Consider the following 23,654-nt stretch of genomic DNA (forward strand, 5'->3'; position numbering starts at 1 on the left):
GGACTGGATGTTTGTTGTTTATTTCACGGCTGGTTGGTTATCGAGGCAGGCTTGGTGTATGTAGTGAAGGAGGCATTGGAATATGCCTGTCCGTTTGGCAATTGCTGGGGTGGATTCTATCATATTCAGGATGGACATTGGGGGCTTGGTTATTGGGGACGCCAGTATCATGGTGCTCCTTTGAAGTTGTGAACACCGTGCGTTCAGCGCGAGAGGATATTAGCAAATCAGCGTAGAGGCATAACTACAGATCATATTTGTTGTAATCCAACTTATTCTTTGGCTCAACCGTGAGTTTTGTTTTCAATTCCGGACGCTGCCATGGTTGAGCCTAATGTTGCAACAGCCATGGCTTGTGGTCACACTTGGTGAGTAATCAAGGGTGGTGTTTCTCACATATCACGTGACCATTGTCAGTCCTACGCTAAAAGAAACCGCCCAGATTAAGCGAGAATCCGCACACCATATCCCTCCACGAAATTCTCCTTCAGGCTTCTGAATCCAGCGACAACTCCAAATTCCGACAACCAGCATCACCACCACCTCCCAACCGCAATCATGGGTCGCGTTCGTACCAAGACTGTCAAGAAGTCCGCCAAGGTCATCATTGAGCGATACTACCCCAAGTTGACCCTCGACTTCGAGACCAACAAGAGAATCTGCGATGAGATTGCCATCATTGCTTCCAAGCGTCTCCGCAACAAGGTGCGACCTCTCCCGCCTCTCTCCGATCTCCGAGCAAATATGAAAGACTTGGAATACATGGAACAACATTGGTGGGGAAAATGGTGCTGATATCGAGTAAATAGATTGCCGGTTACACCACCCATCTGATGAAGCGCATCCAGCGTGGTCCCGTCCGTGGTATCTCCTTCAAGCTCCAAGAAGAGGAGCGTGAGCGCAAGGATCAATACGTGCCCGAGGTTTCGGCTCTCGATTTCTCCCAGAACGAAAACGGCGGACAGCTCGAGATTGACTCGGAGACGAAGGACCTGCTCAAGAGCCTTGGTGTACGTCCCTTTCCCTTTCTCCTCAGCTCCAGGAGAACTTCTTATTGATAAAGTTTGTATAGTTCGACTCCATCCCCGTCAGCGTCGTCGCTGTATCGCAACAACAAGCTGTTGAGCCCCGCCGCCGCTTCAATGACCGCCCCGGTCGCCCATAGACGTACCATCGAAAAGTTCGGGTTTCGATTTGCTTGCGAGGGATTTGGGAATTGTTGGGAGGACGTAGGTCTGGGTGCTTTCTGGCGTTCGCAGCAGCAACGAACTGCCGGATGGATGGTACATGCATACTAGATCAATGTGAGATCTTCCAAAAACCAGGTGTCGCTGATTTCCTTCGGGGATGACGCTTGATTGCCATTTTCCTCTTCCTCTCTCTACCGGTGACGGTGCTGCTGAATCTCTCACTGGAGATGCTGTGCGAAAAGGTATCCCGATGCGCCGACAGCGCTAGAGAAGGGTAGATTGTTATTGCTGCGAAGGTAATGTTGAAACCTGTGATCTGCTAACTGCGGTAGGGAAAGGTCTTGGGCTTTCTCTTGATCTGAGGGCTACATCAAGTGACTTGAGGCATGCCTCTTTACATCGTTGAGTCCTGTTCCGCAGGAATCTTATATTGGGGGTAACTAGCCATTTTGAAAAATCCAAAGGCCGTACCTCGTCCAAGTCGTAAAGAGATGTTGTGTTTGACGAACGCAATGTCACAAATACTCTCCGGTAAGGCCGTTGTACTATGTCAAATTGGTCTGCATCCAGAACGAGCACTCTAAAACTTCCAATCTGTATCCGGCCCATCTGCATCCGCATCCATCTCCTCCCCGCCTCTCGCCATCTCCACCATTCTCCTCTGCTGCCCCTCAAACCTCGAAGTGTAACCCTCGAGCGCGAGGTGCTCCAACCTCCCGCTCAACTCCTCGTCTGCCAGACAAGGCGCCGAAACCATCCTCCCACTAACCTCCTTCTCTAATACGTTAACTTCCACAAGTCCCTTCTGCGCCCCCATCCCCAGGCCCTTCTCACCCCTCTCAAGCGCCAGTTCTCTCCTCTCCTTCTCCTTCTCCTCCACCTTGCTTCCCCCACCCTCAATTTTCATTCTTCCCATTCCCTCCATTAGTACATCCTCCGCCGCCTCCTCCTCTCTTCTCCCCTCATCCAACAACTCAATTTCACTCCCAATTCCACCTCCTCTCTCCCCTCTCTCCCAAGCCGGACACTCCTCCAGCTGTACCCGCACCCACATCGCGCGCCTCTTACAACTCTCCCCTTTTCCTTCCGCACACCACCTCTCCAGCGCCTCCCTCTTTACGACGCGAAAATCTTTCGCGCGGCCCCCGATGCCCAGAATGCGGAACTCGCCGCCCACAGCGTCACGGGCCAGCGGCTGCGGGCACAGCGCGTACCCGCACTTCTGGTTGATGTTGCGTTCGTGTATCAGGGCATCGTAGTCGCTGGGCGTGAAGTGCGTGAGGTGCGATCTGAATGTCGCGATGTCGGAGGGGGAGGGGCGGGAGGCTGGGGAGGGGATAGTGGGAGGGGAGAGTGGGTAGTCGATTAGGGATTCCAGGGCGAGGAGAATTTCAAGCTCGATGTCTTTGCGGCGCTGGATGAGGTTGGCATGGTAGAGGGCTACCTCGAGGTTGCGCTCTTGGATTGTTTTGTACTTGTCCGAAGAGGAAGAGGAGGGGTACTTTTTGAGAATGGATTTGGGCGGGTGGGCGGTTGTCATTTTGCTGTTAGTATTGGACGGTGCTCTGTACGGTGTGGAGAATAGTGTCGTGGTGGTTTTTATGCAAAATAAGTCCTAGATGTGTACGAATAGCTAGATGGGGTGGCTAGATAGGTTGTCGTCGAAGGTCTGGGGCACCTGACCTTGCTTTGCCCGATCGAGCTAGCTGTTGGCTCAGGGCGTCCGTCTGGTGATTCTGTAAGTATTGAGTGGCGGTCAGCGGGTTGCATTTATTTGCTGTTAGCTTCTCTCAGCAGCTGTCTAATAAACGGGAGTTTTCGATTGCTCGCTGCTGTGAACATGAGCCCTCTTCTTCCTTAGCCCTACGCGAAAGCTTCAGTGGGTAGTGGTGGGGCTGATCTCCGTATGATCTCATTGAAAGGAAAATGTCCACTCGAGTTAATCCGAGTTAATCCGATTTAATCCGGATGTGTTGACATCGGCGAATTGAGACGCCGGCCGCCGTTGCTTGCGACGCCGGAAGCGATCAAATGAAGATCCCTGTTCTCTTTCCCAAGGCTAAGCCCGAGCCATCTCTAAACCTCCACCGCTTCAGCATCAGCATAATCCACTGCGGACTCCATACCGTGATTAATCGGACACTACTGAATGTGCTGCATCTCTACTGAGTGCAATCAATATCTAATCATTGATGCCTACCGTCGGCGTCTAAACCTTCTTGCCCTTGCCCTTGTCCTTGTTCCCGTTCTTCTACCCGTCTGGTAATCCGGGACAACCTCAAGGTTCAAGACTCAAGACCCATACTGTAGGTCGGTACTATACTATTTCCATCCGCCGCAGCTGTTTCACCGTTGTCGTTCATGCGCTGACGTATTTCGCCAGATCTCAGCACTACAGCCACTCTCCTACCACTCACCTACCACTCACTCACTCTGCCTCTCTGCCTCTCTGCCTCTTTGCCATAACCCCGCTTCAGACACGTCGAACTTGCCTCGCTGGACTACGCTACCCGATCCTACACTATTCCACACCATCGAACATCCCGCATTTCCTACTGTCTGCCGTTCACCGTCGTACAGACCCTCCTAAACCTGCAAACAGACCAACACACCAGCTTCTAGTAGCCTCCGGGCACTCTCCGTCGACATCAGTGGAAATCAACAGGCTAAACATCCAATCTTTGCCGTTACCCGCTGGCACAATGTCGAGCCCGCCGTTCACAGTCAAGGCTATTTACGAATACACCTCTCCACACGAAGATGACCTCCACTTCCCCCTCGGGCAGATGATCACCGTCACAAATGTGGAGGATGATGATTGGTACGATGGGAACTATGTGGATGCTTCTGGTGTGACACAGGAGGGTATATTCCCAAGGAACTTTGTGGAGAGGTACGAGCCGACGGCGCCTCCACGGCCAACTCGCGCACCTCGACCAAAGAAGGAGGTAGAGCCTGTGCCAGAACCACCACGCGAACCCTCTCCCCCACCGCAGCCAGTCCACGAATCAGAGCCAGAGCTCGAACCAGAGCCCGAACCAGAACCGGCACGTCAAGAGGTCCACGAAACCCCGGCCGCTGCCCCAGAGGCTCCTCCGTCGATTCCCAAGCCTCAAGCCGTGAGTGCTCCCCCACCAAAACAAGCGGAAATCTCTCCACCAGCTGCTTCCAAGCCCATCCCTATTTCGAAACCTTCTGCGCCTCCGCCAGTCGTAGAGAAGCCTAGTGGGGGTTCGTTCAGGGATCGTATTGCTGCTTTCAACAAGGCTGCTCCTCCCCCGGCGCCGTTCAAGCCAGCCGGATTCAGCTCTGGAGGATCGAATAATTTCATCAAGAAGCCTTTTGTCGCACCGCCTCCCAGCAAGAATGCATACGTACCGGTTATCCGAGATCCTCCAGTTCAGAAGATCTATAAGCGTGAAGAGGATCCCGAAGTTGTGGCAAGCCAGGCAGAGAACCAGGAACAAGCGGAACGGGCAGGATTGGCTCCAGCGTCAAACGAGAACGATGGGGAAGAGCAGCCAAAGCCGACTAGCTTGAAAGAGCGCATTGCGCTGCTTCAGAAGCAGCAAATGGAGCAAGCATCTCGGCATGCAGAGGCGGCACAGAAGAAGGAGAAGCCCAAACGTCCTGTCAAGAAGCGAACCACATCAAATGCAGCAGCTGAAGGCGAGGAGGTCAGCACACCAGCGAGGCGTGACACGGAAGAGACGTCTGGAAGGCCATCCGTAGAATCCGTGAGAGAGGATGTTTCGCGAACACGCAGATCATCAACTCAACCAAAGAAATCTCTTGGGGACAGCAATGCGGCCGATGTGTTGGGGGTAGGTGATGTAACCAAAGAACCTGAAGAACAAATATCTGTCAAGGATGACAATGATGAGAAGCCAAAACACGAAGCATCTCCGGCACCTTCGGCACCTGCCCGTGCTCCAGTTGCCCAAATTGGGGAGCCTGACGTTGGCGAGCAAGATGGTGCTTCCGAGGAAGGCGAGGATGAAGAAGAGGAAGACGAAGATGTTGATCCCGAAGTCCGGAGAAAGGAGGAGTTGAGGGCTCGTATGGCCAAGATGAGCGGTGGAATGGGTATGCACGGCATATTCGGGGGTGGGATGGCAATGCCAGCTCCGGCTCCACCCAAGAAAAAGAAGCCCACTGGTACAAGTGAGAAGCGATCTGGGGAATATGGACGGGATGATGTGTCGCAAACTGCTCGAGCTCCTCCTGTACCCATGATTCCCTTGCCCGGGATGTCACGAGTTCGAAGTCCAGAGGAAGCCAACAGGCAGCTCGGTCACGATGAAGAGACAACCCCTGTCTCGGCGGTTCGCCCGGCTGACGAGGTACCGGATGTCGAGGATGTTGTCCCTGCGCATGATAGTACTGCACCTCTTCCTGGTAAGATTTTACTCAAGTACTGTAAAATGCCCGGGCTGACCAAGATAGTACCAGAGCATGATGGAGATGCCCCGCCGATTCCGGGTGGAAGACCAACTCCTCCACCTGCACCAACTGAGTGTAAGTGGTCAAAGAAACCCCCTTGAGCAATGATAGCTAATTACCATAGCTCTACCTGCTGCTCTGATGTCTCCCAGTGCTGGATACGAATCGGACGATGAGATGCCTCCTACAGACAAGCCAGCGCACATCCCACCACCGATAGAAACTCCCCAGGCGCCTCCACGCCCCTCAGAAGGACCAGGCTCTCCAATGTCTCCCAGTGCTAGGGGAATGTCGCATCTTGCATCGGAACCCTCGCCATCTTCACCTACAACCCCCGTGACGAACAAGCGTCTAAGCAAACTACCTCCTCCAATTCCAGGTGGGGTTTCTGCTTCTCAATCACAAAACAGAGCCCCGTCATCACCGCACCCGGGAGTTGGCATCAAGCGAGCGCCGACTGGTGACCGCCCTATGAAAATCCCTCGGGAGGAAAGCGAGGAAGAGGTTACAGCATATGAGGCCGACTATGATACTGATATTGCTTCAACCGCCCCTCATAAGGATGCCTTGAAAGCTGCAGAACCAGAAGATACTGTTCATGTTCGATCACCGCTCACTTCGCCTTCTTCAGTCCCTCCTCCTCTTCCACCAACGGCTGCCCCTCGTGCGATTCCTCCTCCCTTGCCCGCACAACCACCGCCGACAACACGGCAGTCAGTGGATATGCCTAGAGCTGCTCCGCCGCCTCCGCCGCCAACTAAAGTCCCACCTCCGCGGGAGTATGAGGAGGCGGATTTTGATCCTTACAAGTATGCAGGGCCTAAGACAGCCCCTCCACCAGGCCCGCCACCTCCAGGACCGCCCCAACAGGCTATGACAGGCGACGAAGACCTTTATTCCGCGTCTCCGCCAAGATCATACAATATGCCTCAGGAAAGAGTAGCCCCTGCCCCGCCACCATTGATCAGTCGAAAATCTGGCCGAAAGTCATCAGACTTATCGCGTTCTGGAACTGTAAGCAGGAGATCCGTCGAACTGGGCAGAATGTCTATGGACTCTGGTTTTGTAGCGAACGACGTGGATCTAGCACCAAATTCCCTCTGGTGGACGCAGCCTAGAGGTATCCCACCCGTGTTCTCGGGAAGACGGGATATTGCCCTTGATTTCGAAGAGTCGAAAAGTGGAAAGGTTGTCACCAAGCATGTCTCTATCCTGTTTCAAGACTACTCTCAAACCATTATCACCGTCGAGTTCGACGCACAGGACCCCAAGAAGGCCCGATTAGAGCAACGACATGATCAGCCCCCATTGCGCCAGCGTCAAGATCAATTGGAGCAAGCACACGACAAATACGGCCGCCAGATCTACGAAGCCGTTCACTCTAAGAAGGAGACTGTTGTCGGCGATGGTACACCCCAAGGCCTCATCCAAAAATTGCTCGAGCCCTTCTCCGACGCCCTCCTCCCCATCGGCACCCGCGCTTACGGTGCCATCATTTATAGCAATCTCGCCAACGCTTCAACGCAACAGAACGACGAGATTCGCCCCGGAGATATCATCACGCTTCGCAACACCAAGTTTCAAGGCAAGCACGGACCTATGCATGCCAAGTACAGCATGGAGGTCGGACGGCCAGATCACGTAGGTGTCGTTGCTGAGTGGGACGGCACTAAGAAGAAGGTGCGGGCATGGGAGCAGGGGCGAGAAAGTAAGAAGGTCAAGCTAGAGAGCTTCAAGTTGGATGATCTGAGGAGTGGAGAGGTAAAGATCTGGAGGGTTATGCCTAGGAGTTGGGTGGGCTGGCATGGATCTAATTGAACTCTGTTCCGCTGATGGGTGGTGGGTGAAATCGGGGCGTGGATTTGTGTACAAATGGTGGAAGGGGTGGATAAATGCTTATATTGGTCAAAGCAAAGTGGTGAACGTAGATGTGTATTGTTGTGCTGTGTTGCACGGAGTATATTATGGTTTATTAGTCTACTCACTCACGCATAGTAATTGACTGTCCTGCAGCATTGCGAATTCAATTGACGTCTTTATTTGCTTGGTCTTCCCTCTCTCTCTGTCTCTCGTAATAGCACTGCGCACTTCTTTGTATTCGCTGATCGTTTTTTCAGACAGTGGAGGGAGGAAAGGGCTGGATTGATGTTATTATGATCTGTTGTGTTTTGGGAGTTTGTTTGGGTTTTTTTTTTTCTTTCTTGTTTTTTTTTTAATGGGTGAAGAATGATGGTTGGTTCTGGGGGGTGTTTGCTGCCGTTTTTTTTTTCAGTCTCGCGTCTTTCGTGTACGATCTGGTGGCCTGGATGGATACACTTGGACTTGAAAGGATTAGGGTGAAGATGGGTAGTGGGTTGAGTTGCAACCTGCATGGCGCGGAGAGTCAATACATTTCTCTATTTCTTTCATTCCCTGGAACGGGGCTCTTGCGACTGCCTGCGTATCCATCCAATCATCTCAGATTTCCCCCCCATCCCCTCGTTCAAGCTACTAGCACTCATCTCCCCCCCCCCCCCCCCCCCGTTTCCTTCCTCCCCGTTTTCCCATCCCTCACGCGTGAGCCTGTCTTCCTCCAAGTCTCGTCCCCCCACCTCCCCAACTCCCCAGCTCAATCCTTCTTCTTCATGGCTCGTCCCCTCGACCGGGTGATCACGGTGTTCGGTGACGCGGGAGATCTCTTCCTAGTCTTGGGCGGGCTGTTGGCTCGCTTCTCCGCGAGGAGCTTTCGGCGCTCGGCGGCGAGCTTCTTCTTCTCTGCTGCTTTTCTTCGCTTGGAGCCGGCCATGAGGATGGCTACGATGTCGTCTTGGTTTGGGAGGGGGAAGGGGAGGGAGTAGGGCTTCTGAGGGGTAGTAGTGGTGGTAGAGGTGGTAGGGGTGCTGGTGGTAATGGCGGCGGAAGAGGCGGTGGTGGAAGAGCTGGTGGTGGAAGAGGTGGCGGTGGAAGAGTTGATGGTGGATGAGCAGCAGCGAGACATCTTGGTTGATGGTGGTGGTGCTTTTTTTTCTCTTGCTGGTCAGCAACGTGTTTTGGAGCCGTAAACCCGGAAGGGGTGAGAGCAGAGGGGGGGGGGGGGGGGGGGGGGGAGGTACATACGAAGAGATTGTTTAGTTGTAGTAGCCGGTACACAGGGACTGATGGCGCAGAAGAATCTGGACGTTTGTTGCCGTAGCTTGATGTTTCGATGTTGCTTGTCGAGAAGTTGCGAAGCGGTAAATCTGAGGAGAGAAAGGAAAAGGAAATTTGGAAGAAGCAGCGCCAGAGATATAGTTTAGAGATGAGCTAGCTTGCTATTGTGGCTGCACTACAATGGTTGTTGTTGATGTCGGCGCCTTCTGAAAGCTATTGTGCTGTGACAATAGGAGCGCTAAGCGAGTCGACCCCCCTTTTCTTACCTAGCTTATGTAAGTAGGCGAGCAAACGGGATGGGGACTGCCTGATGCGTGCGGTGGGCGAAATCATAAATATAGCGGCTATATGTAACTCTATCATAAGATAATTGTAAGGACCTGGCTGTTTTTAGAGTATTTACTTTATCTGGTTGCTCGCTAGAAGAACCTCGGTGAGAACGGAGACTTGACCAGCTGCTAACGGCAAGCCTGAATATTTCGTCCACCTCTCAGAGTATGTGCCATTTTAGCAACTTCCAAATGCTACTGATGTATGCATACTCCCGCCCAAGATCTAGTGTCAGAGAAGGGGTTCTATTTAAGGTATTATAGTCGATTGAGGGTTTGTGAACGCCGTGTATATACCATCTTACTATCCGATCATAGTTTCTTTGCCTTGATATCAGGCCCATTTATAGACAATCATCGCTTCCCGTGTCTGTTAGGCGAAGTTGCCATTCATTTAAAGCCGCCTGTTTGTTGGTAAAAGAGGTTTCCCGTCTAGCTCTCACGCCCACCTGCGCAATATCATCCACCAAGCCCTCCACCTAACCTTCTGTCGGGGACAAGACCGGATAGATGATTCTGAAAGGCGTCATCAGCTCCAGAGTTGAGCAACTGGTTTGGAATAATATGTTTCCTTGGCTGCATGGTGTTTCCCTTCTAGCGGGTTTGACACCCTTGAGAGAACTGTGAACCTCCCTACTGGCTTCTCATTTCGTAACCTCTAATAAGAATATGAAGGTCCGTAAAATAGGCTGCTGATGTATTCGACCTACCTCTCCATTTATCGCCTAAATTCAAATGAGGGGTACACCGGAGACGGCCCGTTCGATAGTTGTACATGGTGCTTCTAGACTGCTTTGTATCGTTGGATTCGGATATGCTGTAGGTTTCTGACTGTCTGTATCAGGATCGGCGTGGGAAGTATAATTAAGATACAGATATTCTCTGTCCCAGTTTCACATAGATGAAGCCGCAGCACACAGATGGTATGTACCAGGACTCAGAAAGACGATGATGTGATTATTCATCTCGAGCGATCTAATCACATAGAGTGCTCGTTGAGCCGTGACATTGTGATTCGATTACGTAGCTTTTAGATTGTTGTCGAGACAGCAATTCATGGCTAGCAAATAGGCTATATGTTTATGATTTGATTCCTTTCGATTTGAGTCCAGACATCCGCAAGATGACAAGCCCGAGACTCGAAGTCTTAGAAAGCTGCTGTTTTCGAGGAATTTCCAAAGTGATCAAGTAATTCATGACATTCTCACAAAGAGTTCCTAATCTGTTTAATGAATTTAAATAACCGCTTGTTATAGCCCACGGAGGAGATCAGTCGTTGCAATAAAAGGCTTCGCTTCATTATCTACGTATACATAGGACACATCTATCTCGAGCGGTTGAATCCTCCGCCTGTGGCACAAGCGCGTTTGCTCTTGAGCTGAACCGATTATGCTCCTCCCCTACCTGGCACAAACACGTTTGCCTTTGGGTCCATCAATTTGGATCCTCCACCTGGCACGAGAGCATGTGCATGCGGGTTCGTATGACTACAGCCACCCAGTGGTGGACTTTGTCGAGGCGTTGTTGGGCTGAACAATCTACTCGGGACAAGACCTGTCGCTTCCTGGTCAGATCTATCTCGAGCCATATTAGACCTGCCAAAGCCGGTGTATCTGCAGTATTTGGGATCACAGATTTGCGCCGTCTCGGGAAATTGCAGACCTCCCCACTCACGTCTCATATGGTAGCCCATGTGATCGCCTTCTATAAAAGTATTGAAATCTTTGGAGAATTCCTGGTCGATTTTGCAATTACCATGGCCATACCAAGGCTCACCAGCTTTTTTGATCGGGACGGATTTGTCGTATCGGTACTGGGTTGTTCGATGAATAGACATAACTTGGGTTGTTGCTTGTTGCTTTAGGCCTTTCTTGTTGGTATCACAGAGGGTATTTTGTGATGCAAGTTGAATACGTATTCAGTCTGTGTAAGTGTGTTCAGTTGGTTTTGCGTACCTTTAATTGAGTGGAATTGTAGCTAACTATATAGCTACTTGGGATCCAACAGAATAGCAGTCAATTAAGCTGTTAGGTTCACTTGACTGACTTGACTGACTTGACTGACTTGACTGACTTGACTGACTTGACTGACTTGACTGACTTGACTGACTTGACTGACTTGACTAACATGTCTGACATGTTATTCGTTTGACTGATACTCTCGCGTAGCCCTATTGGCTGTTTGAAATTCCAAGCTTCAAAGGTTACCAAAGTTACTTGTTTCAGAACAAACTGAAGTCTCAGTTTCAACATTTCTAGTGCTTGGTCTTCTTTGAGTAGTAGCAGGTATTTTGACATACTGTCGCTGTGCTGGGTATGAAATGTACAGAAAAAGAAAGTGTTACTGTACATAAATTTTCTCTGGGTATATGTAGAGACCAGATTATAGCAGCTTTGTGTTTAAATAGAGCAGCGCATGAAGGCTGAATCAGAAATGAGCTATTGGAGCTTCAATAACATCTTCACTTGGCCGACCTTGGGCTGATTTTACACGTCGCTGCGTCGGCTCCGACGCATACCACATACTTCGGTGGTGGCTATAAAGGCTTTGTTAGTAATGAAGTTTACAATTCGCGTCCCTTTGTTTCTCTGTAATCCATCCTATTTATAAGAGAAGGGCTCAGTCTACAGTACTTCCACTACACCTTCCTAAACACTGCTTTCAGCACTGCTACTACTACTACTACTACTACTACTACTACTACTACTACTACTACTACTACTACTACTACATATGCAATTCAAAGCAGAATGTGGTCTTTGGATGGCTTCGCTTGATAGGGTCAGTTCGTAAAAATAAAAGACGGGCTACATCACCGATCAGGTTTCTGACCCAAGCCTCTGAGCAAGGACTGGCCGAGAAATAAACAACAATTGAACCCATATTGCAAGTTGCGAGACCTTCGCAATTGCCGGGGACCGGTGATAGTGATTATTTCCTAAAGCCACGCGATCCGCCACCAAGTCCTCCACCAAGCTGCCAATCGAAAGCGTTTATCAATTGGATCAACTGCCCATACCTAGACCGTGGGCTCGAGAAAGGGCCTGGTGCTCGATTGAAAAGGTTTCTCGAAATGAGTCCTACCTCCTTCTAATTATAGCCAACTTTTCCCCGGTTGACAGGCCCTGTGAAAGCAGGCCCTTGAACACGCCTTCTTATCGTTTTTGGAAACTGGATACCTCTCCATTGGCTCCCAATCCTGTAGCCCATAGCGTCGCCGCACATGAAGTTGCTGAAGTCGTCTCGGAAAACCTTGTCGGTGTAAGTGTCCTGGCCCCAAATCCTCCCGACCCTGTGATGTGGGTACAAATTCTGTCGGTAATTGTTGCGTGCACCACGGGGAGGATACATGAACTTTGGTGAGTATTTATTATAGGCTTTCGTAATGCTTACGTTTGTTGGTTGGTTACTTGGCCGTACGGGTTTGATAGGCTGAGCTAAGGTGGGTGTAATTTGTTATGGAAGAAAGAAATTTGTCTGGAGATGTGATCGTTACCCGAGTGAATATATAGACTGTCAAGCAGATTGCGTTGCTTATAAACATTATTGAAGTGTTAGATCATTGATTGGCTTTATTCAGCCCTTAATCATCTCTCACTATCACGTTATTATACAATCAAATATTTATAGTTTCAGTAGAGTTATACACAATTACTGTCTAAGAAAATATACCACTTCTGCCAGATTCAATGGGGATGATCAAAATTCATAAAACTTGAGAATTAACATCCAATGAGCCTCACAGGCGATCTGCGGAGTCAGGTACATCCTGTTTGAGCGCCTTTATTTACCCTATCAACTTAGGCGAGCAGGAAGCGCTACAGCCAAAGAGCGGGACGGCTCATTGCATACCACCGAAACAGCGAGTCAGTGATACCACCAAATCAGGAGATCAATGAGACTATTCTTTGTTGAATCTCAAGAAAAGATCAGGCCTTATATTCTAATCAAGCTTTCAATATTCGTAGCCTATGCCCCCTTCAACTGGCATCACCGGTTCCTCCACATTGAGATCATCTATAAGTTCGATCAACATAAATGAAGTCAGGGTGGTGGAGAATGAATGCGATAGGAGGCAGGGCTAATCCAGACCCTGGCGACACGCGTGACCCTTATGATGGAGAACTCAGTACCATCCTGCCTTTCCTGCTACAGCGGCGGCGAGATGAAGCCATTCTGCAGTTCCTAGACGATGTCTTCATTGCCCCATTTTGCAACGGCGTAGTGGAATTCTCCACATCGCGAGCCTTCAAAACCTTCGTCCTTATTGCTGCCATCCTAGCTTCGCCTTCCGGCCATACATTGTCGGCACTGCTAGGTCTTTATTGGAGAGTACTTGGACCGCAGTCTTGAAAGGTCACTCTCACCTATCTTTGCAATTTTGCCGCTGCGACGCCCCTAACGGAAATAGCAAAAACTTGATCGAGGGCTGATGACTAATGTAGATCCTCTGGATGTAATGATGCATTTCGGATTTGCTGTTTTCGTGTTGTACAGCATCCTAAGAGGTATCGGGTCATTTGTAGACCCATGGATAGAGATCATCGCAAAAAACAGGATGCTGAAAAAATCCAGGCGCACGAGTCCGAATTGGCAAGGAAGAAGTTAGAGCGGCAAGAGATATTGGAGGAACTTGCAGCAGAGACAAAGTAAGGTCCTGTTTGACAAAGAAATTTATGTGTAATGGGACCAAGGATGACTTTAATGAAACCGAATTGGAGCTTTGAATACATTGCGATGGAGCTCCAGACAGAATTTTAGCAGTCCCAGGACTCGCTATATGCAGATTTATGGTGACTCGGAGCTATTTTCTGTACCCAGCCCGGGGGTTTAGATTTACAGAGAGACTCACTGTCAAGGCAGACAGTCGATGACAGGTATTTTTTTTGCAGGTGGAATAAGCAATTTAGGCATCGCAGAACTTGAATACAAAACTGTAGGAGAAGATCGATGTATCCATACCTTGTTGCAGGAGATACCTAGCATCGATTGAGCCCAGGCCATAAATCCTTTAGTGACCACCCTCTTTACAATTTGTTGCATATCCGATACATCGCTTTAGGGCAGTCGTCTATGTGCGAAAATTCATTCCTGAAGCAACATGATAGATACAGAAGTATCCATCGGTGATGATCACTGCTGTCAATAACAAGACTCCTTTCGCGAAATATAATGAGGCTCTCATCTAGGAAAGAGGAAGGAATGAATACAGACAGTACCAATATGAGAAGTAGAGGAGACGGGCCTGGAGCAAGGAATCGCAAGTTCTGATACTTATTGATTTTGATCACGTGTATCCAACGCGTATTCTGAAATTCGGACGCGATGGGAAGCCCAATCACCCTGGACATAAAAACCACAACGACAGCACTTCAGAACCCGAATCGCTGCCGCCACATGGGTACATCCGCTGCCATGCTGTGATTCGATGTGCAGACTGGAACTTCTCGGTACTTTCTTATTGCTCAAGCAAGATCTTGTTGAGAGGTTCAAGACCCGTGGAGGAGACGGAGTTCCGTATGCTATCCCAATCGTGGCAGAGCTCAGCCGTTAATTCAGACTAGATACGAACCTCCATCATGCTCCACGAAATACTCCTCTCCCTCTCCGGTCACCCCTCCCCTCTCCTCGCCGCCGATCACTCCTCCCCAACCTCGATACTCTCCCCTCCGGAAAAAGGCCTCCTCTCGTCCATTGCCCACCTGAGCAATTTGCACTGCAAAATTCTGGCCCATACTGCTAATATAGCCACCTCGCATACATCATGTATCTGTCAAGCCGTTGCAACAGCCATCAAATCCACGCATCTCGCCAGATTCCAACGCAAAGTCTTGGAGGTTGAGGATAACATACTAAGGAAAGATGCGGGCATGGTTGGGGCGTACAATATTGTACCATTGACAGCTATAGTAGGCGAGTTCTCGGTTTGGACGAGGAGGATGGAGTGGTTTCTGGAGGTGGCCGAATTCATGATCCGGGGTAGTGGAGGGAGGAGCTGTAGCGGAGCTATGATTATCGATCGACTCTGCGAAGCCTTGAAAACTGGATATATTGACATCGAGGAAGCAGCCTTGAGCTTGGTCAGTGTTGCAGAAACCGCTTGGTTAAAGCAAGTTTCGGCTTGGGTTCTGTATGGACGGCTGCCAAGCTTTGGGATGGAGGACTTTTTTGTTCAAGTAGTCCACGGGGACGTACAGGTATGTCAGGGCGAGGGGTTAGATTCACTTTCTGACACGGAGTAGGAGTACCACAGTCATCCGGATCTTTTGCCTGCTTTTGTCTCGGGATCTACAGCCAGCTCGTTGCTATTTATTGGCCGGTCCCTCAACCATATTCGGGTCAAAGGGGTATCCACTACGAACTCTCCAGAGCTTGAGCTACTTTCGTCACATTTGCAGCAGCTTTCGTCACTGAAATTTCCTATCAACAGTGCAAACTTCTCTCAAGTGATCAATTCGATACGAGTCTCGTTATCACAGACTACTCTCCAAAAGCTATTGCCACTGAGCAAGGTCATTGAGATCCTTACACTGCTTAGGGAATACTTTCTTCTGGGCAGAGGGGAATTTGCCATTGCATTGATCACTGAGGCAGATGATAAGATCCGGTCAAGGTGGCGGAGGTCTGACAATCTGGGTTACGATAAACGAGATGGCCTTGGCAATATTGTTGTGAAAGATGGTGAAGTGTCAGCAGCTCTAGCACGTACCTGGGCAGCCCTAGGATCACTGCAAGGCCAGTATGAAGAAGAGCAGGACGAGGATGAGCTGCTTGAACTAGCTAGAGACTTGGTACAGCTTAACATTACCAAGTCAACGTCCGGAACTCCTTCGAAAGGATCACATCCGGTCTCGATGATTGCGCCAACGCCATTCAGGAACCTCCTGTTTTCTGTACCGGTAATACTGACCCTTGATATACCTTCTCCACTAGATCTATTTCTTACACCGGCGGATGTGCAAAGCTGCTCAAGTATCAATGCGTACCTGTTGTCCATACATCGAGCACATATACGCTTGACAGATTTGTGGAAGATCACATCTCTGCGTCGAGATCATCCAGCTCCACCAGGACCTCCTTACGGAAGTTCAATCGCAGGACGCAACAAAGTCCGGACAATCCGAAGCCGAGGCAAGGAAAGGTCTCAATCAATGCGTAGTGTCTGGTAAGTGCAATTTCTCCGATTATTTATTGCCTGATCTGGGCCATCTCGGCTGTATGCTTTAGCCTAATCCCTGGAACATCTCTAACCTGCTTTGGAAACTCATAAAAGAAGGCACGCTTACTCATAAAATTTAAATCAAAAGGGCAACTAGCAGTGCAGCAGTCTTTTTTCTCGGAGAAACAGAGGCTTATCTACAAGGGGAAGTTGTGCAAGGCACCTGGGAAGGGTTCAAGAAATGGCTGAGCGGCGAGTCACCACGCCCGAACTCTTCCAAGAGCTCAGAAGACGACGAAGAAGATATTTGGCTGCAAGCGGGACGAGAACCAACTCCGCAGCTTAAAAATGGCAATAAATACGACCCGCAAACGCTGGCAGATGCACATAGAAGATACTTGTCTGCCCTAGCCACCAGTCTTCTCTTGACCAACCCATCATTCACCGACCCTCTATATCACCTGCTCCAGCAAATCGACCATCTAGTAGCACTTGTCTACAGAGTCCACTCCATTTGGCAATCCCTCGATTTGGAAGCCGATGAAGGCGTGGTAGATGCCTTTTCCGACTTCCACAAAGAGGAAAAGGATATCAAAGAGCAGCTCGTCACAGTCGCAGCCCGAGTGAAATCCGCCATCGAAAATCTTGTCCAGTGTCTGCGAAATATCGATCAAGAAAAAGAAGGCTGGGAAAATGGCTTTGCTGAATTGGTGCTAGGCGAGGAAGATGCTTATATTCCTGCCAAAGTGGGCAGAGTGGATCGACTCTTAATGAAGCTGGATTTTGGGGGGTGGTTTGATGCAGGGAAGAAGGACATGGGGAATCTGGATGGGCTGGGGACTGACAGCGACTTCGATGTATGAGGCATGAATGATGACGATACCCTGGCGTTCGAGACACTTGGGACGAAGATGGCACTATAAGGCGGCATTGGAATATGTGAGTAGCAAGTACAAGTCAAGGCTGCCGTTTGACGAGTAGAAACCGATAATACATCTCATGCAGCGATCTATCATTCCCCTCATGCTGCCCGGGCTACAACTTATCCCTCCCTTCCATCGTGGAGGAGGCGTTCTAAACACGTGAGGGCTTTCAAGTCACACTGCCCCGGCCAGCTTTCTGATCTTATGAAACCTGGAACATATCCCCCAAGACTGTCTGATATCCTGCGTAAAGCACAACTGCTGCCGCACCTTTTGGCTTTCCCACAATTGTTCATCTTGGTTGCGCTCACACGGCATTGGTCGGACAGAATACTGGCTTGTAAGATAGTTTGCCGTAACCTCAGCCTTTTCTAGGAGGATATTCGACAGCTCCAACTTGGGATGTTGATGATATAAGAATAATCTTGTATCTGAATTCGCTTCGGCCCCAAGCGGAACCACACGCGCCAAGACCTTCCGCCGAGCATATAACCGACTGCCTTTCCACTTGCTTAGATAAGCCATTCGTATCACCCCCTTTGTTTACTTCTACATTCAAGAGACAACATCTGATTCGCCGAGTTTCCGAGTCGCCACATTCTGATCCCACGTCTCCTCTCTGATCCCATCCCCCTGTACATACATTCTCAACCTCGGCATCTCGGAATCTCAACATCCTCGAGCCTCGAGCACAGCAACCACGCCAAATCAGTTTATCAGCAACATTTCTATCACTTCAGCAATGCCTTCGATACTCGCCAAAGCTCTGCTCTATCTCGCAGCAGCTGCCAGCTCTGGAACTGCCCTTGGGCATACGAAGATGGGCTACGACGTTGTCTTTCCCGCGATGAAGAAGCTTGGCGTGAAGGATAAAGGGGCCATCTCTGCGAAGATTGGATGGATGGAGGTGAACCAGGGCTTCGTACTCCTCGGTAAGTTGTCATCTGCTCCCACAATACCTGTCTGTCCCAACCAAGTTCGCGGATTTCAAGAAATAACCCAACACGTGACCCACCGCTGATCTGTCTTCCCAGCCATCTTCGCCGTCAAATGGGCGCAATTTGGCATGGTTGATGTCTATGATAAAGCTTTTGCTGGGCTCTACTGCGTTTCGCAGCTATACTTTGGGTATTGCTATTTGAAAGCTGGAATTACGGAGCCGGTCATCCCTCTTTGGGGTATTCCAACGCTGGTGGGATTGAGCCAGTTGGTGTAGTCGTACGAGCACGTTGGCGTGCTATCGTATGTATTATATGCGCGCCAAACGCCCAAGATTTTGATGGCTTCTTTGTTTGTGCCGCTTCTCGCACTGACTCTGTCTTTCTCATCGAACTTCTCCCGTCCTGTACTGGTTTATAAACGTTGCTATTCTCCTTGTCTGCAAGCCACAAACACGAAGAAACGGCTTGGAAATCAGTTCCAAATAATGGTTAGAAATTTTGGAGCATGGCCACAAACAAACCGATCTTCTGTGGAGTTCATTGTGGCCGATTGGCCCGATTTCGAGCAGACCAGCACTCCGGTATATCACAATCCCAACCACGTATACGAAGGTACTGTCAACCTTCAGTTTCTCCTCTATGATAGGATTTATGTTAGCAGATTTACATTTCTTGCGGGCATTTATGCTGCTTTGTCTCGAAAGTTCCATCCTCTTCTGCGTTTGAAGAAGTCTCGGGTATGCATCTGCAAGGTTCTAGATTTATGGCCGTCATCTTTCTCAAAGTTTGCAGTACCTCCGGCTGCTTAAATTCATGTTGATACTCGTATTGGTAGCGGAACCCCAACTCTCGCAACTCACCAATTGCTCTCTCGCATGCTGAGATGTACTCCAAGGATCCACCCCTTCAGCACCAACTATCAACTACCAAGGCTCTGAAAGCCAAGGCCATGGCAATTACGAAGCTGTAAATGTCCTACTTCAGTCACGTAACTCTTTCCCAGCACTTGCTGATCCCCGTCTAGTCAGCCATGTAGCAACTGCGACGGCCACCATCCAGCCTCCTCTTTCGTCTCTACGCAGTGCAAACAGTGCCGCGTCGCACAAGCCAAGAATTTACCACCCGAAAAGAACAAGGAAATCACGAAATCAGAGGTTGATGCTGCTCTTACACTATTCAGCCGGCAGCCAGAGGAGTGGGAGAAGGGGCGGGAGTTTCGGTTTTCGAATGGGGCTGTTTCGAAGATTTCGTACCAATGAAGCTGAATCTGGGATGCCGGTGGGATGTAAGCTACTCGTCACAATGAATAGGCTCTGAATTCTAGATATCTGTGAGAGCAGACGTTAAAATGGCGGAGAAGTTTGATCAGGTGACAGTAGCTAGGTACAAATGCGCTGGATGTTTTCCAAATACACAAGCGTGTGACGATAGGATTTGGCAAGCATTCTTTAATATCGCAAGCCCGTACATGTTTTCGTCCTCGTCTTTTATCATTTATTCAGCTCACTTCTAGCCCAGGCTTGCTCGTAGCAAGCATCCTTTCAATATACCACAGCCCCTAACACCCCGCTATCTGTGGTGCTCAACAAACAACCCTCTTGAAAAAAAGCGACCCAGGATGCCGAAAAGCAGTCCTCTGACCAACCTCGCGGCAATGTTGATCGGGCAAGAAGAAGAAAAGCAATGATGAGCCTCCAGCGGGCGTACGGCTTCGGGACTCAATACCCAAAGGGTGAGTAAAGTACTATCTCTGGTGTACTCCCAGATCTTCTTTTATATCAGCACAGCACAGAATTCGCTGGGTGCAAGCATAGTTTTCCAGCAGAATTTTACGTCTCCAAGAGATTTACAGAATGTCGCGTCAAGCAGGCGAGTAAACTTGAGGTTCTACACCGGCGGTATAACGAGCTGCTCAGTAAGTCGACTAAGATGAATGTCTGATAATTCATGTTGTTTCGAGGATAAGTTTTGATGAAGAGGGTGGATTTGGGTACTTGTAAGTCCTTATGGATAGATACTAGGGGTTTAGCGAATTCAGATGTCTCATATAAGACGTATCTTTGGTGCTCTTAAAGCAACATCTCACGTCGAATTCTTCAAGTTCTCTCATCTCACACTTCTTCGAAGAGCAGAGTCACTGGCAAGGCAAAGCACTTTCAAGCCACTCTCGGAGCTCACACAATTCATTCCGCAAGTCAGTCATCCGACAAGTCAGCCAATCTCAAATCCAGTCCAAAGCCAAACACACCAATCCACCCACCGACCGCTCAAATCCCCGTCTCATCATACTCCCACTCCATCGCATCCCTCGTCACCTCCCTCAGCCCACTCCTCTTATACACCCGATTCAGCCTATACCCCTTCTTCCCATTACTAAGCCTCCTCTCCTTCAACCTCCGCTCCCGCATCCGCAACACCTTCTTCACCGGCCCCTCAATGCTCAGCAGGCCTCTCGTCCGCCGATTCAACATCCGAAGCTGGCTCACCGGCCGCAGCTCCTCCCCCGCGTCCAGCGCAATCAGCTCCTCCTGCCTGCGCTCCCAGGCCCGCTCCCGCATCCTCTCCACACTCGCCTGCGCCGCCTTCATGTGGTGATTACTCACCCGAGGTTGCCAGTCCGCGGCTGTCCTGCGCTCGCCCTCGAAGCCCGGCCCGACGTACTCGGCGATCGCGGGGTAGTCGGCGCCGTCCTGGGGCTCGTCCATGGCCTCCTCGCGCTCGGAGTCGAGTAACATGGCGCCGGCCTCGGCCTGGTATTGGGTGGGGAGAGGTGGGAGAGAGCTGCCGTTGCGGAGAGGGAAGATGGAGACGGGGTCTGGGATGGCGAAGCGAGCGGCGTTGCGAGGGGTGGCTGGTTCTTGTTCTGGTGCTGGTACTGGTACTGATACTGCTGCTGCGGCAGGAACGAGTTCTTCTTGCTGTTGCGGTTGCTGCTGCTGCTGCTGTTGTTGCTGTTGCTGATGTTGTTGATGATGTTGCTGCTGTTGTTGTTGTTGCTGCTGCTGCTGCTGCTGAGCTTGCACTGGTTGTGCGCGGGCGCGAACAGTACGCTTCTTTCGAAGCGGTCGATCTGCCACGCCCGGCAACAACCGTCCCTCCATCGACCTCGTCTTGCGGACGCTCATCATCCGGGTCACAGCCCGAGGTTCCGGCAGCGATCTTCGTGCCATCTTGTAGATGGACGAGAGAGAAAGGAAGAGAGAGAGAGAGAAGAGAGGATGGGGTTTATATGTGCGAGATTTTCAACTAGCGAGAGGCTTCTCGCAGCACAATACTTACGATCACAATACCTACGATCACAATACTTGCGGTCCCAGCAGAGCTTTTCCTATTGTGAAGGTGTCGTTGCCGAATTAGGCGGGCCGATCCCTCTTTCTTTCCTATTGTCAGCGAAGAAAAGTCATTTTGTGTTCCGAGGCAGGAATATTCACCATTGCAAGCACACTTTGATATTGGCGTCACTTACTGCTACTCGTGATCTGGACAATGGTTTTCTTGATTTTCAATCATTTAATATTGTGCTTCATTTCTTGAAAGTCAGGACAGCGTCCAAACATTGGGCTTGGAAGGTGAACTGCGCGACGGCACTAGCAGACGAGAGATTTCGCTTCAGCTAATCGCAAAGCTTCATGTATTTACGATTATGCGAAATGATTTTGTTATTCAATAAGTGATATTGGACCTCGAGTGTTCAAGCTGAATGCCAATCAAGGATTCCTTCCCGTTTAGAATATTGAGGTACCGCAGCTATCGGTTTCACCCGTCTAGGAGGAGGACGTTCGTTATAGCATTTATACCATCCTTACTTGTCAAAACATCAGTTTCAGAATTTAAAGGTGAAGTCCTCGCCTGGAGCACAGATATAAAATTTGGAACGGACTGCTGCCCGTGTATACGTTTTCTCTCAAACCAAAACACCTGGTGCTCAATTGATTATTGCGAAATATTCCTTCTACATTACCACTTATATATATCCGAGAGCTTGTTCACATGAAAAATCAGTAGCCCAATTTTTACTTTGTGAAAGGAATATTTCGTTACGCGGTATTCTGGTGCAGGCAGATCCACGCGGTCGATTCACCTTTGAGAAATGCGAATGCTGTTGTTGCGTGAATTAAGCGAGCCCCTTCCCGCTGGACAACGAGAAGGCGCTAAGCCAAAACAAGACCATCAACACCAAAAACATTTCACAATGCCAACCAACTAAACTCATTACGGCAACGCAATTCTAAGACCCCAATTCTTATCGCGCGCAGAGTTTCGCTTTTTTTTTCTTTCTTTCTTCCTGCTGGTCAAATGTCGCACTTGTGAAATCTTCCTAGCGAAAAACATCGAACCAATACGGATACATGTATCAACCACCACCGCCGCGGCAAACTTCAAGGAGATGAATGCCGCCTTGGACCAGATTCCAGGTGCATACCCAGCGCGGGAATATGTACCGGGGCCATGGTGCGATAGCGATATCCGGAGAAGGGCTTTTGCTCGCTCGTACGCACCAATGCGTCGGTAATACCACCACCACCACCACCACCACCACCCGGGAGCAAAGCATTTAGCACTCTCAATCTTGATGTCGACCTCAACTTTAACTCCAACTCCAAACTCCAACTCCAATTTCAACTACAACTTCAATCGCCATAGCCCCAACACCCCCAACTCCCACTTCCACCCCTAAACCGCCGCGCTCTCTAGGGGTTTTCGTGTCTGAGTTTGATTTCGTGAGAATGGATTATGAATTAGAGAGATAGAGGTGGGGGGGGGGGGGGGAGAGGCAGCGCGAAAGCGATTATGGCTTAGAACTCTAGTTTCCTTTTTCCAGCTGACATTGGCTTGGATTTATTCACGGAATATATCAAATCAAAAAGCGTTCGTCAAGACCGGACTCGTTTGACCTAGCCAGCCAGATCGACGCATCGAAAAATCTTTTCTTATGAAAGATTGAGAGAGTCATAATCGTCGGTTACCTTGAATTTAACTCGAAAGAATTGACCGACCTGCTATATAGCAAGTCGGCACCACCAAGGCGGGACAGTAGAATTTGCCCTTTTATAATGAATAAAAGATCAATCAACTATTATCTCGTAGTTATTTCTGTGTACAAAGATGTACTGTATTGATTTTAATATTAATCAATGAGTGAAATTTAAATTATAAGTTCTTATTCTCTTATTGTGTTAAATTGAAGTAGTGAAAATGATACTTTTAACATGTACCTTTCGACCTTACTAGTGCGTATATATCAGAATTGCTGTTTAAATACTAGAATAAGCGAGGAACATGAAAATCGGACTTTTATTCAAACCCATCAAAAGAATACGTGCATTATTATCAAATTTTATTTAATAATTATCACCTTTAGTAACATAAAGAATCAGATGATTCTTTTTTTCGTTCTATAAGAAATTTTTTAATCAGGGTTGTAGTTATCAAGATATTCGAAGCAGACAAGTAAAATTAAATTATAAAAGACATTTTTTAGCTATGTTTTTATTACATTTTAATGTATTAAACCACTATAAATGAATGCATCTTTATAT

The 23,654-nt window shown here is 49.3% G+C and overlaps 7 protein-coding genes across 7 annotated transcripts; 5 read left to right on the forward strand and 2 right to left on the reverse strand.

Moving 5' to 3' along the window:
- Nucleotides 1-558: 558 nt before the first annotated feature.
- On the forward strand, nucleotides 559-1,165 carry L3040_002242 (40S ribosomal protein eS17; the record flags this gene model as incomplete). Its single annotated transcript, XM_007289861.1, has 3 exons — nucleotides 559-705; nucleotides 810-1,010; nucleotides 1,073-1,165. 3 exons carry the CDS (start codon nucleotides 559-561, stop codon nucleotides 1,163-1,165), a joined length of 441 nt encoding a protein of 146 aa, XP_007289923.1.
- A 605-nt stretch (nucleotides 1,166-1,770) lies between these two features.
- Nucleotides 1,771-2,730, reverse strand: L3040_002243 (uncharacterized protein; the record flags this gene model as incomplete). The annotated part of the gene is made up of 1 exon (XM_007289860.1): nucleotides 1,771-2,730. One exon carries the CDS (start codon nucleotides 2,728-2,730, stop codon nucleotides 1,771-1,773), a length of 960 nt encoding a protein of 319 aa, XP_007289922.1.
- Nucleotides 2,731-3,892: 1,162 nt separating this feature from the next.
- L3040_002244 (uncharacterized protein) lies at nucleotides 3,893-7,451 on the forward strand (the record flags this gene model as incomplete). Its single annotated transcript, XM_007289859.1, has 3 exons — nucleotides 3,893-5,588; nucleotides 5,637-5,708; nucleotides 5,758-7,451. The coding sequence occupies 3 exons, from the start codon at nucleotides 3,893-3,895 to the stop codon at nucleotides 7,449-7,451; spliced, it is 3,462 nt and encodes a 1,153-aa protein (XP_007289921.1).
- Nucleotides 7,452-14,416: 6,965 nt separating this feature from the next.
- On the forward strand, nucleotides 14,417-17,113 carry L3040_002245 (uncharacterized protein; the record flags this gene model as incomplete). Its single annotated transcript, XM_007289856.2, has 5 exons — nucleotides 14,417-14,492; nucleotides 14,586-14,608; nucleotides 14,656-15,288; nucleotides 15,334-16,256; nucleotides 16,399-17,113. 5 exons carry the CDS (start codon nucleotides 14,417-14,419, stop codon nucleotides 17,111-17,113), a joined length of 2,370 nt encoding a protein of 789 aa, XP_007289918.2.
- An 802-nt stretch (nucleotides 17,114-17,915) lies between these two features.
- Nucleotides 17,916-18,389, forward strand: L3040_002246 (uncharacterized protein; the record flags this gene model as incomplete). The annotated part of the gene is made up of 2 exons (XM_007289855.2): nucleotides 17,916-18,105; nucleotides 18,208-18,389. 2 exons carry the CDS (start codon nucleotides 17,916-17,918, stop codon nucleotides 18,387-18,389), a joined length of 372 nt encoding a protein of 123 aa, XP_007289917.2.
- Nucleotides 18,390-18,997: 608 nt separating this feature from the next.
- On the forward strand, nucleotides 18,998-19,373 carry L3040_002247 (uncharacterized protein; the record flags this gene model as incomplete). Its single annotated transcript, XM_066155485.1, has 2 exons — nucleotides 18,998-19,080; nucleotides 19,139-19,373. 2 exons carry the CDS (start codon nucleotides 18,998-19,000, stop codon nucleotides 19,371-19,373), a joined length of 318 nt encoding a protein of 105 aa, XP_066012484.1.
- Nucleotides 19,374-20,381: 1,008 nt separating this feature from the next.
- On the reverse strand, nucleotides 20,382-21,284 carry L3040_002248 (uncharacterized protein; the record flags this gene model as incomplete). The annotated part of the gene is made up of 1 exon (XM_007289854.1): nucleotides 20,382-21,284. The coding sequence occupies one exon, from the start codon at nucleotides 21,282-21,284 to the stop codon at nucleotides 20,382-20,384; it is 903 nt and encodes a 300-aa protein (XP_007289916.1).
- Between the last annotated feature and the right edge of the window lie 2,370 nt (nucleotides 21,285-23,654).

Source organism: Drepanopeziza brunnea (assembly GCF_022702325.1).
Source record: "Drepanopeziza brunnea f. sp. 'multigermtubi' strain 214-2 chromosome Unknown ctg3, whole genome shotgun sequence".
Lineage (NCBI taxonomy): Eukaryota > Fungi > Ascomycota > Leotiomycetes > Helotiales > Drepanopezizaceae > Drepanopeziza > Drepanopeziza brunnea.